At 32.0% G+C, this 13,513-nt stretch overlaps 1 protein-coding gene across 1 annotated transcript in view; it reads right to left on the reverse strand.

Moving 5' to 3' along the window:
• Positions 1-18: 18 nt before the first annotated feature.
• LOC111705515 (copper-transporting ATPase 1) overlaps positions 19-13,513 on the reverse strand; it is a 46,386-nt gene continuing 32,891 nt past the window's right edge. The window contains exons 34-41 of the mRNA XM_023478094.1: positions 13,324-13,417; positions 12,470-12,570; positions 9,734-9,851; positions 8,762-8,822; positions 6,869-7,007; positions 5,855-5,995; positions 4,687-4,799; positions 19-2,245 (exon numbers count right to left, since the gene is read on the reverse strand). Coding sequence (XP_023333862.1) covers positions 2,167-2,245; positions 4,687-4,799; positions 5,855-5,995; positions 6,869-7,007; positions 8,762-8,822; positions 9,734-9,851; positions 12,470-12,570; positions 13,324-13,417 — 846 coding nt within the window. The 3' untranslated portion in view covers positions 19-2,166. The remainder of the gene's footprint in view (positions 2,246-4,686; positions 4,800-5,854; positions 5,996-6,868; positions 7,008-8,761; positions 8,823-9,733; positions 9,852-12,469; positions 12,571-13,323; positions 13,418-13,513) is intronic.

Genomic DNA, 13,513 nt, shown 5'->3' on the forward strand with positions numbered 1-13,513 from the left:
ATTGAAAACAAATCTCAATAATATTTAAGTAAATATACTTCAGGATAAAATTGTGTGATTAAAAAATTGAATTGCACCATATTTGAACACTGTTCTGCAGACACGCATGTGCAATGTGCATGAGCATAAAAAGAACATTGATGCTTTATCACTAATATTTAAACATGTACACTCGACAGTACAATAACAAACTGTATACAAATCTGACAAACAATAAAAAGTGTGAATACAGAGTATATAAATTACAACGGCTATACACTTAAACAACTCTTGTTGAACTTTCGATTCTTTTTGATAAAATTTATGCAGAAACACCCTGACTGAGTGCTTGTGTAAGTAAAAACATACGACAACTTTGGATTAATAAACAATATTTATTGTTGTTATTCTACGAGTTTGATTGAATAATAACATATATTTATTTAATCAGTCTGTTCTATTATGACGCCAAATCCAGATAATGTTTTGGAGTCCACTTGGCAAACATAAACATAACAAATATTAGAATTCTTTTCTTCAGTGGTACAAAATAGTTTTTAAGTAGATGAACCATTAAAGTTATCAGCTTTGTTGCCTAGGACGGAATAAGAAAAAATACGCAAATTTTTAAAGAAAAAAATACAATTTAGTTGGAGAACTAGACAGAGAACACATAAATACTTTAATTCACTTAGCAATTTGAACATAAATACTGTGCTTTTTAATTGAGTAAAATAAGATACTAAACAAAAAAAGTAAATTAAGGATACATATTAAAATCATGGGTATAGCTCTAGTGTCTTTGGTAAGTTTTGTACGCTCTGAGGCAAGAAATCTAAAACTTTAACATCAAAGATTTTAGAAAAGGTAAAAGGTTTATCAATAAAACTAAAAAGAAAATAAAGTAAATCCCATTTCTTGTGAATACGTTAAACCCCATTTCTTGCGCTCAGAGCCAATAATTACGGATGCCATACAAAACATATCATACAGAAACATATTGATTTCAAAACAATAAAAATATCTCTCATAAATAACATATTAATTCAATTCAATTGTATTTTATTAAGGAAGCCAGGGAGTGTCCAATAGCTCCTTGACCTAGCCTGGGTATGCTATAGAGGTTGGTTACTCTGGATGCTCTCCAATGTACGGAAAATGTCGTCTCCTTAGCAGAATCCTCACATGACGTAACTGATTATAGAGGTGAGCGTGACGTCATATGAGGATTCTATCTGTGTTTAGGAGACAACATTTTCCGTGCATTGGAGCACATCGTGAGTAACCAACCTTTCTAACCGTGTCATAATCCCTTCTAGGTCTTATCAGTCTAACGTCGAGCTCAGACCAAATTTGAGGTTTGATACCGGTTTCATTCCTTCCGCAAACACAAAACATCTCAAGCACAAAAAGTATCAAATGTAACATTTTAAACCCAAGTTGTTGAAACTCCCTGATTTTTATTTTCACATTCGAATATTTTATAAAAAAATTTACAGGAATTTTTTTCTCGAATATCATCTCAACCCTACTCACATCTAAACAATTTTATTGAAGTAAACATTATTTACGATTTGGTTTAAAGTGTTATGTACTGGATATGTTTTAGTGCTGATGTTTTATATTTTGATTAGAGTTGTTTTAATGTTTTTTTGTGAAAATATGTTTTGTATGTGCTTCAAAATTACTGGGTCATTCTTACATTACCACAGTACGTGTACGACAAGAACAAATTTTTTCTTTCTTCCAATTTGAACAATTTTGAACATTTTATATAATATTAGTGACATCCAGTAAATATAATAAAATGAAACAGATTTAATACACTTTTTGTAATAAATATTTTTTTCCAACTTATATGATGCATTATTGGAATTAGGATTTATCCATGTTAAAAAATTTCTGTAAAACCACTGATATGATTTCTCAGAATGCAAACTGGATTTAACGGGTTTCTTCTAAAGATGAGTTGACCAGTACAGTGTACAGTATAAACCAAGACTGGTTTAAAACCAGGTGTACAGAGTACACACTAAATGTACAGTGTGACCCAAAAATGGTTTAAACCCGGTTTAACTTAAACAGAGTACAGTGTACACACTGAATGTACAGTATGATCCTAGACTGGATTAAAACCGGTTTAACTTGAACAGAGTACAGTTTACACACTGATTGTACAGTATGATCCTAGACTGGATTAAAACCGGTTTCCTCCTCATCACTGCCTGCAGACTCTAGGGATTCCAGTAGGCCACGTTTCCCACCCCTGAAGTAAATATAAATTATCAATATCAGCTTTGATCTTACACATAAACATCAACATCGCAAAAAAGGTCAAAAATATATTCAACTTGTGTTATAAATCTAGGGATAAAGCTTTAATCTCCAACATTTGAATACTTCCAACTAAAGTTAATTGCTTTTTGATATCCCGTGGTGCTTTATTCCCTACTTGGAAGCCATTAACAAACGCTTACTTCAAGAAATAACAGATTAAATCATTAACCCGAAATATTCAGTTCTTAACAAAGAACGAACCAACGAAAAAGTTGATCTGTTCCATTTATTTTAACCAACTGTTAACAAATTATTTTTAATGGTCTGAATGTGCCCAGTCCTGGCTAAGCCTAGGAATTCAATTGCGGATTTGAACTATATATAATGTCACGACTAAGGGGTAATTAAACCACAATAAAGACTCTTGAAAACTGAAGAATTGGTTGTAATATCAAAATAAATAACCAAGGATAAAGCCAACAATTAAACTAAAACAAATAATCTAACAATAATTGTCTGAAAAAAATCTATTTGATTAGAAATTAGAAATTTTGACGATGTCAAAGTCAGAGTTGAGAAGTTCACTAATTAGTTTCAAGCTTCCAGAAATAGTTGAAGTAAAGTAAACTATCAAACTCATGCTTCAATTTCAGCGTAATGCCAGTAGGCGGAGTGATGCAGCTAACGGCACTTTAACGAGATTTGTTAAAAGAGACTAGTAACCTTATTAAAATAGTATTTGATCTAACAAAACATGAGGGTATAACCTTTTTCAAGGAAAGGGATGAAAGCTTCACCATTTGAAGGGACAGAGCCGAAAACTTTGGAATGCTGGATATCGAGATTAACGCTAATTTAGTCTTTGGATTAACTTCTATAGATTAAAGATGCGCTCTTTAACTTTGAAAAACCCGGTTTGCATATTTCTGGTGTTGATGGTTTCATATCAATCAAACTAATGATCGATTTAACAAAAGTAAGTTTTGGATAATTATGTTTATTAACACTAACGTTCAAAATGGCTATAGTCCTCAAATGAAATAAAACTAGCCTTATAGGGCGCTTCGCGCCCATCTTCTAAATTAATTGTGAACATGTTCTCTTTGTGTACATCGTAAAACAAAACAAAAATAATTCGAGGATTTTCACAAAAAATTTAGTGGATTTTCAAAATTTTCAAAAATTTAATGAAGATCGAATTTTGATGGAGACAAATATTTAAAATTTCAATCATTCATAAACCTTCCCTGGGGTCCCTAGATGTCCCACAAAAAAATTGGGCCCGATCGGTTCAGCCGTTTTGACGTTTATTGGATACAAACAGACAGACAGACAGACAGACAAACAGACAGACAAGCCAAATTTATATATAGATATGTATTTTTTAATCAGAGCTGAAAACTTTAGAATGGTGGATATCAGGATTAAGGCTTAAACCACTCTTTTTCTTAATATCCAGTTTAAATATTGCTTGTTCTCCACATGAATTTAAACTCCAGAGAAGCAACTTTATCTTCCAATTGGATATTTCATTCTAAAGTTTTCAGCTCTGTTCATATTAGCATGATTAAATTTATATTTGTTTAAATGCTCTAAAAGTCGACTTGGGAATAGCTGACTTTAGTCCAATCGATAAAGCATTGTATCTATAATTGTATTCAAACGTAACTCTTATACAGTAGGGATATTCAAGAAAGAGGATTAAGAAGAAAATCAAAAGTGTGTACATTGGATATTCAGATTAAGCAATCGGGATTAAGGATATCCTATACTTAAGTTTTCAGCTCTGGTATTATTGACTCCTCATAAGTAAATTATATGTTTTCTAATGAAAATAAATAATGAAAAAAACAACTTTAAATTAATTTAATTAAAGTTTTAGATAGTTTTTAAACAAATCTCAACCCTACTCTCTAGCACTAGAATTATATCATTTTCTTCTCAATATATTTCGCCAAAAACTTTGGCATCATCAGGAGTTCGTCATTACTCTTTTGAAGAGTAATGAATGAATTGAATTAAAGTTTGAATAGATGTTTATCAATATATTTTAGTTGCAAAATTACAAATTCATAAAATTGCATTATTTTTTTTAAGTGAGTTTGGTTATTTAGTATTATTACAAAAATAATGTATAAATATATATTTATATATACAATATTTAACTCCGTTTTTGGTTGTCAGTCTGCTTACTTGGATGTCCGATCATAACTCATTAACTCCTTGACCGATTTGCCTCAAATTTTGATTGAAAAACTCAGTAGAACCACGGAAATATCCTTGGCTCAAGATTCAAAAGTTCTAAAAAAAAATTTAGGACTTTTCCAGCGAAATATTAGTTTCCAGCAAAAGCTGAGTTTCCAAGCACGTGTTTGATAAGGAGAGAGAGAGATATGAATATAGTCCAATGGCATAAAGTTTAAAACCTACCTGGGGCTGGGGCTCTTGGATAGTTTTGAAAATGAGAAGAATCTTCTCCTAGGTTTAATCTCCACCTCCAAATCGTCTCCAGTATGAATACTTAAAGTCTCTCCATCCCCAGCCTAGATAATTTTACCCACACATGTATTGCCGAGTCTGTTCGGGACTTTTTCTTTGATCCAGTAAATATCATGACAGCCGACTTTTTTAGTTAATATCTTGTCAAAGTAAACATTATTTAACAAAAGTACATCAAAGATATGGACTATGATAATCATTTAGATTCTTGTCAAATGCAGAGCCGCAAAAATGTAAAAATACTAAAAAACGCCTAGTTGTGAAGTCACAAAATATGCGTAAAAGGGACTGTAAGGGAAAAATAAAAGGGGGTATAGGCTGAAACCTGAGAATCTCAGGAGTCAAATGAGACCTGTAAGACAACTATTTGATGTTCCTGTCTCGAGAAATGGACATAAACTGTGTCAAAATTACACCAAAACGTATATTTGTAAGATATACGTCCGAATCAAGTGACCATAACTCCCTCAATAACAGTGGAGTATACTGGTCACGTGATTCAGACTGAGTCACGTGACAATAATACTGCACTGTCATTAGTTGGAGTTTTGGTGACACGGACGTATAAATAATATTATCAATTATAAATATCTATTACAAATGAATTATTATTAAACTCAAATAATAATGGGAGCCAACCTGAGATTCTCAGGCTCCTCTGGGATATCGTCGTTTTCAGATTGGTTGCATATTTGTTAAAAATTATCAGTTAAATACTTCGAATCTTATACACAATCTTTTTGGTATAATTTTGACACAGTTTTGTATCAATTTCCCAAGACGGGAACATCAGATAGATGTCTCATAGGTCTCAATCAACTCATGAGATTCTTAGGTTTCAGCCTATACCCCCTTTCATTTTTCCTTTACAGTCCCATTAAGAAATGATAATCATGTGAAAAAAAAATCTCAACAATAACAGAGGTGTTTACAGGAGCTGTCTAGGGAGGGATGAGTTCAATTATTTTTCCTAAAATCGATTTTAAAACAAAATAAAACTTCGAAGGACGTTTTTTTGGATGTACCTTTAAACCATATAGACTTCAATGTTAAGAAATAAGTTTAATTTGGTTAGTTAGAAGTTAGTATAGTAGCCTACCTGCATATATTTTTTAAACTCTACAGTATCCAGCTCTTGTCTTGTTGGTTTCTTATATAGCTTCAACAGTAGAGAAGAGACAACTACAGATACAGATGACAGAGCCATTGCACCACTTCCTATCCAGGGTTGAAGTTTTATCTAAACAAACGTGACGTTTATTCACGCAATACAACTCATGCTTAATGGTTTCCTACCCAGGATGATAAAATTAACAAGATATTGGTGTACAGTGAAACCCTTAATAACGAATAAATCGAAAGAATTCATCAAATGTCTTATTCTTCACTTTCTGATGATGGAATGTTGCAGTTCTAGTTTTTTAATTAAATGATTATATGGAACTCTTAAAAACTGTTCCCGCATATTCATGGCTATTTATTTATGTTCGCAAATACTGAAATTTACGTTTATAGTATAAACTAATTGAAAATTTGTCAAGACGACATTTGATAAATTCTTCAGATGTATTCGTTATTAAGGGTTTCACTGTATATATATATTCAAACTTCTTTTTATGTGCACTATTTGGCTTTAATATAGAACTACTTTCCATTATCGATTTATTTTCCGATTATCTCATTCAAACGGATTCAAAACAAATCATTTTCATTCATACTTGAAAGTGCCAATGCCCAAAGTTGATTATTAAAAAAAGATTGCCATCAGCATTGCTACTTCAAACCCTAGTACAGAAGTAAAACAACTGAGGGAAAATGAGTAAAAGAAAGAACACTAAACCGAATAAAATATGGTGCAAAGACAGCAACCATACATTTTTTTCAAAACACCGAAAAAAAGGACGACAACATAACACAAGAAGAAAGAAAACTATTTTATTTTGTAAAAATATTTTGTTAAAAAAAGTTTGATCTTTAAAAAAACCTAGCCTTATTTAACAATTTCCATTTGTTACGTTATCTTATTGGGTTTTCAATAGCAGATTTAATAATTATTTTTCGTCAGATGTTTTACACATTGTGATAAGAGGTTGAGGTTTTTCTTTGAACTAACCTGCCAGGGTGAGAATACTCCTGCTGCTACAGGAATACCAATAAGATTATAAACTGAAGCGAACATGAAGTTCAACCAAATTCTAGAAACTGTTTTACGGGACAGATCCAAGCAGGCAACTACATCAAGCAGATCATTCCTAAATACGAATTCTTCTTCTATATATAAATTTGGCTTGTCTGGGTGTTTATTTGTATCCAATAAACGTCAAAACGGCTGAACCGATCGGGCCCAAATTTTTTGTGGGACATCACGTGACCCCAGGGAAGGTTTATGAATGATAAAAAAAATTTTTAAATGTGTTTTAAAGGTTTTTAGTTTTATAAATTTGGCTTGTCTGTCTGTCTCCAATAAACGTCAAAACGGATGAACCGATCGGGCCCAAATTTTTTGTGGGACATCACGTGACCACAGGGAAGGTTTATGAATGATAAAATTTTTTAAAAAATGTGTTTTAAAGGTTTTTAATTTTATAAAAAAATTTAAATTCTTGAAAATCCGCGAATTTTAAAATTTTCTTCTTTGTTTTAAAATGTTAACAAAAAGAACATGTTCTCAATTTAAATAGAAGATGGGTGCGAAGCACCCTAAAAGCCTAGTATAAAATATATGATCACCCAATGGGGAATAGTCACTTAAAAGGTATAATGAGGTAACTAGGAGGACTAGGAGAGCATAGATATCTTCCTTCATGGTCAGCAGTATTTAGGATCAGGGGTCTATGTGTAGGTTCTCTGGCCTACCAGTCCCTCTTAGTTAGTTTACTTTTTTAAATGTAACCTAACAATTTACAAAAACCAAATACTTGATTAAGACAGAATCCTAATTCAGGGACAGAGTTTGCTTCAAAACCTTACATCTCTTTCTATACAACTATGGCGGTGGAGGTTTTCAGTGAACTTTTATAGTAAAAATGCTATTCAATTTTTTACAAGTTCTCCCAATTGAAAAATTTTCTTTTAATCTTTAATTAATTACTCCAGAACATAAATCTTTTCTTTCTTAATATTATATTCTTGAAGTCAAACAACTTCTCCTTCCTTCCTAAGTTGATCATTCTAGAGCTTGGTAGTTTTCTTGTATATGGAAAATATGCAAAAAAAAAATCATTTTAGCCTGATCATTATATGGAATACTAGCTAAAGGGCCCGGCTTTGGCCGTGGAAAAAAATTTGAAAAAATATTTAAAAAAACAATATGAAATATATGTAAAAAATACAAGATTTTAAATATTTAAGAAAAATCTTTTCCTAACAAAAATTTATTTTTACTTTATAGAATCAGTTAAAAATAAATCTCACGCTTATCAATAAAAATATATGAAAATATTTGTGGAAAGTTCTCAAATCCGCTAAAAAACCGGTGTTAATTGAGCAACGGCTTAAATCTTGAAACATTAATTACAACTTCAAGTGGAACCAACCATATTTGAGTCGCGTCTCAAATTTAATCCACAGCTAAAATTCTTTAAATTCGGCCTCAGCATTATTTTTTCGGATTGGTAGTTGACAATCTTTCCTCACAGAACCCGCAATTGAAAATAATTTTAATTTTTAGCTTCAAAAATTTGGAATAGAAAATCTCTTTCATTAATGATCATTTGAATTACATTTACACTATGAAGCCCCACTAAAGGGAAACCCTGATAAATCATACAATGATAAGTATCAGACCAAAGTAAACATCCTTTTAGTGTTTCTTAATTATTTATCAGAGCACTCCAGTTTGGAATAATAATATAATAAGTTTTTTCTCTTTTCCCAATCCCACAAAGACAAACAGAGGTCCATCCTACAGCTATCATTGGAGTTTCATAACAACTCAAGTGTACAGTTTACAATGAAATGAAGTGTAGTGTACAGTGCACAGTGTACAGTGTACAGCATAATCTACCTGATGAGAACAACATCAGCTGCTTCAACTGCAACATCTGTTCCACTTCCAATAGCAATCCCTACAAGGAATACAATTAGTAGTTTAAACTTATCCTTCATTTTTTTACTTAGTTCTTAGTGTCTTTATTTATTTATTAACGCTGAATCTACTTTATTAAAACTTATCAAATCTAATCTAAGACTAATTATAAAAAATCAGACTTTCCAAAACCCCCTAATCAAACAGTTATATATTTATATCAAATCTAAAGTACGGCCAGTTGGTAATTATTTTAATACATTTTACAGTTATAATTTCCATTTAAGGTACGCCAATTTGTTATGCAAAAGATCGGATAAATAGTAGATAAAATTTTTTTTTGATGTATAATTCGTTGCTCAATCAAAAAGTATGAATGTGCAATTTTTTCTTATATTCATCCTTAAGAGAAAAGTGATTTCATAAAACTTTTCTAAAACCCTGTAACTGAGTTTAATCAAGCTTGTAATAACGAAAACCAAAGACTATGCTAAATTATGTAAAAAACGCCTTTATTAAATAACAGGACGTAAACAGTTTTCATCACGCATTCATCTGGTTCATATTTGATTACCCAACAAACTTTCAGTTAAACAATAAAACAAATGAACTTATTTTGCAGTGCTTAGGATCAGAATCTGTTGGATCCGCAACATGTATGCTCCCGGATTCGCAAAATATGCGGAAACATGGATCATCAGATCGTAAAAAAAACTTTGCTCTCAAATCCCATATGTGAACTGTTAAAAAATAGATAATTAAAAATGTACTAACTTTAACTCTGAATGGTTTAGCATAAAAAAGCGAAATAAATCTTTAAGAAATGTTTATGACTTCGATTCATTATATCCACGACGAATCCGGATCCGCATGAAAATGAAAAGGATCCTAGGCACTGTTATTTTGTTTTGTAATTTTTTATTTTCTTTATTCCAAGGTTCTTTTGATTACCTATATCAGCTTGAGCTAGGGCTGGGGAATCATTGACTCCATCTCCAACCATAGCAACCTTTAAAGGGAGTATCAGCATAATTTCAAATAAAGCTTGAATGCAAAGATGGCAATGTTCGATTTACCACGGTACCCTTGAAAGCTTTGTCTGATCAAGTATGAGTTAGATATCAATTCATTTAAGCTGTTTCTTTTCATTCGCAATTTCTCTGATAAAGTGACTTGTGCATTCCTTGAATATAAGAAGCCATGGAGAAACTCACAGAAATAAACACGTTGAATCAGAAAAACGACGTTATCATCCACATTTTTGATCAGGTAAAGGTTTCAAGGGTACCTTTGTAAATCTGGCATTGCCATATTTGCATGGAGATCACATGACATTACGCTTACAGTTCCCCTTACATTAATTATAATACTAAATCATATTCTAAAATAATTATAGGAATCCCTGCAAAACCAAAACTTGTGAACAATTAATTAGTGCATCTATTCGGAGAATCTCAAACTCAACTATTCAAATAAATTCGGAATTTAATTAACCTTTTAATTTGAAACTTTTAATTAGAACAATTTAAGCTTTTGACCCCCCTCCCCTCGCCCCTCCCTTCTATTCTTCACTCCATCTCTTTTATTTACTCATTATGACAACCCTAAAACAACGAATGGAGTTAAACGTCACGCCTGTCAGCACCTTCCTAGCTAAATGATACAAGGTCATATTTAGGTAAGCCCGGGTAAGGATACATTATGATTTCTTAATTATCATCATTATCATCATTATCATCATTATCATCATTATCATCATTATCATCATTATCATCATTATCATCATTATCATCATTATCATCATTGTCATCATTATCATCATTATCATCATTATCATTATTATCATCATTATCATCATTATCATCATTTTCATCATTATTATCATCATTATCATCATTATCATCATTATCAACATTATCATCATTATCATCATTATCTTTAAAATTATTCAGTCGTTTATATTATTTGCTTATTAGGGAATAAAAAAAATTAAAATCAACAAACATTGAAAGAAAATAATTATTTGTTTTTTCGTTATTTTTTTAAAGCTTACTATTAAAAATCAAAAACTTTTAAGAATTGATTAGAGCAGAAAATGTCTGCAATAATTAGCTGCATAAAATAATATTTTACATTTTAATAATCAAATAAACTAAATATTAATTTGAAGATTTATTTGTAAACTACATTTAAACTTACAATTTCCCAACATACTTTCCTTACAACTTAATTAATTTTCTGTTTAATTTTCAATTTTCCCTTTTTCTTATTCAGACACTAAAGTATGCATAATATGACAAGTAACATTTTTAATTTTCCTACTTGAGAGGATTAAAAATAACAAAGTTGACATTTTATGTCTTATCTTAGAGTTTACATTATAAGTCTAACTTTATCTTCACTAGTTTGAGGACCCAGCGTTGGCCAGGGTACGTATAGTTACTCCCGCCGTTTACCCCACGCTTGGTCGTAAATTTCGATTTTAGCTTTTCCCCAATGGAAGTGGACCTACTCAACTTAGAATCTCAAAACCAAGCTGAGAACATTTCCGTGGTTCTCCCGAGTGCCCCAATCAAAGTTTTAGATGGATCGATCAAAGGGTTCCGGAATTATGATCGGACATACAAACAAACAGACAAACAGAGATTACAGCTTTATATATAGATATCAATTGGTGATATTTAGGCGAAAAATAAGCTTGGTGCGTTGCTTAAAAAATGTGTTTACAGTATGAAAAAACAGAGCATGTTTGATACTATTGATTTGAATAGAGCCGGATCTATCTGGCAGACTCTCCGCCTTTCTTCCGCCTCATGTGACGGATTAACCTTCCTCAATTTCGACTTAAGCCTGGCAAATTTTATTCATCATGCCCCGTGGATCAAGCCTTTTGGCTTGAGTGTAAATAGAACTCGGGGTCAACGTTGGCTTGGATTTCCCGCGTGTTTTGAATCACGCGCTTGAAACATGTTTCCTAGGATAGCATCTTTTAACGGATAAAATATCTGAATACCTTTACACGAGGCGGTTTATTATCCATCCTACTTACCGTCAGACCTATAGCTGTGTACAAAAGCTAATAAGAATGACTACTTAAAATCTGAGATTAGCTATAACTATCCAATCTGAGATTAGCTATAACTATCCAATCTGAGCTTAGCTCCGGATCCGTATTAGAACTGAAGGGGTTACATCAATGAACCTATCCTTATTCCAAGCTATTGAGTTCATACTGGTTACACTAAATTGTAATAAACTGTAACCTGACATTGAATACAAAATTGTACAAACGGAGATTATCTTTTACTTTTTACTCGCTCCAGTTGGAAACTTTAGGAGCCTATCAAAATGTTATTTTTAAATCTACAAGTCTTAATCTTGAAAATCCGTTTACAAACAAGTTTGTAGACCCTTGTACAAAGTTGTGCAAACAGAGATTATTTATATTTTTACCAAATTTACCACTCCAGTTGGATACTTCATGAGCCCATAAATTGTAATTTTTAGATCTACAAGCCTAAAATTAGACCCACTGAATCGGTAATTGTACGTAGATATATAAATTGGCATCAATCTTGAAAATCCGATTATGAACGAGAGTTTGTAGACCCTTATTCCCCGTTTTTTTTAGGCACCTTGTACATTCTACGGAATCAATGTGTACACCCCTGATCAAAATGATGTCCTATACCTGTTATCTCCAGTTAGTAGTATAACATCAAGACCTCGCTTCTTCAGACAGTAAACTGTGAGGGCAGCCTCAGGTTTAACTGTATCCGCTATACCAACTAAATAAAAAAAATGGTACAATATAGTTTACGCCAAAAACTAACAACGATACGGTCCGGGCGAATAATATGTAAGCGCACTGCCGCGAAGTAGTGTTTATGACGTCATTTGCGATTCGGGCGACAAATTAATGCAGTATGCCTTCTCTCTCTCGCTAAACGCAGGGGTAGAACTGCCAATTAAAAACCTGAACCATCGTTTTAACGAGAGTGGAGACTTAGAATAATGAGAGAAAACGTGAGACATATGTAAGAATTAATTGATTAACAATGTAACACGTGTAAAACTGTAAATTCTAAAAAGCCTTTTTATTTTTTTTTCATGTATATCTTCTTAAAAAATCTTTAATAAATTGTAGAATAATAAAATGATAAACTTACATATACCCGCCCTGGCCCTCCGCAAGTTTTTTCATTCTGTTTGATACTTTTTGATCCTTTATACCGAAATAAAATTCAATAAAATCTCCCCCCCCCCATTTAGCGAATAAAGCCCATAAAATTTGTTTGTCGTTCCGCGCAAACATATATACCTGCCTTGTGAAAAGAAAAAAAAAGAAAAAAAGGAGGAGGAGGAGGGGGTATTCAGGAAATAACGATTTTCGAGAAATATACACCCCTAGTTTTATACTGCATGTAACCTACTTTAATTGATATTTAACTAAATCATAATTGAAGATTAACTTTTGTAATCAGGAAAAAAAGACGACATTTAAAAATAGAAAAAAAACAATGTTTAAGTTTTAAATATACCTAAAGCAATGAGCTGTTTATTAACAGCTAGAATAACAGCAGTCCTACCCAACTCTTCTTCTAGCTTTAGCCGTTCATCCACGTGGCCAGGAACCTACAAAATAATTATGTTACATCAATAGTTATCTTCCTGCTGCTACAAGTCACAAAATAGCTTACACCCTTTTCTTTACGCAATTCAGGCTTTCAA

The sequence above is a fragment of the Eurytemora carolleeae genome, unplaced genomic scaffold (assembly GCF_000591075.1).
Source record: "Eurytemora carolleeae unplaced genomic scaffold, Eaff_2.0 scaffold671, whole genome shotgun sequence".
Lineage (NCBI taxonomy): Eukaryota > Metazoa > Arthropoda > Copepoda > Calanoida > Temoridae > Eurytemora > Eurytemora carolleeae.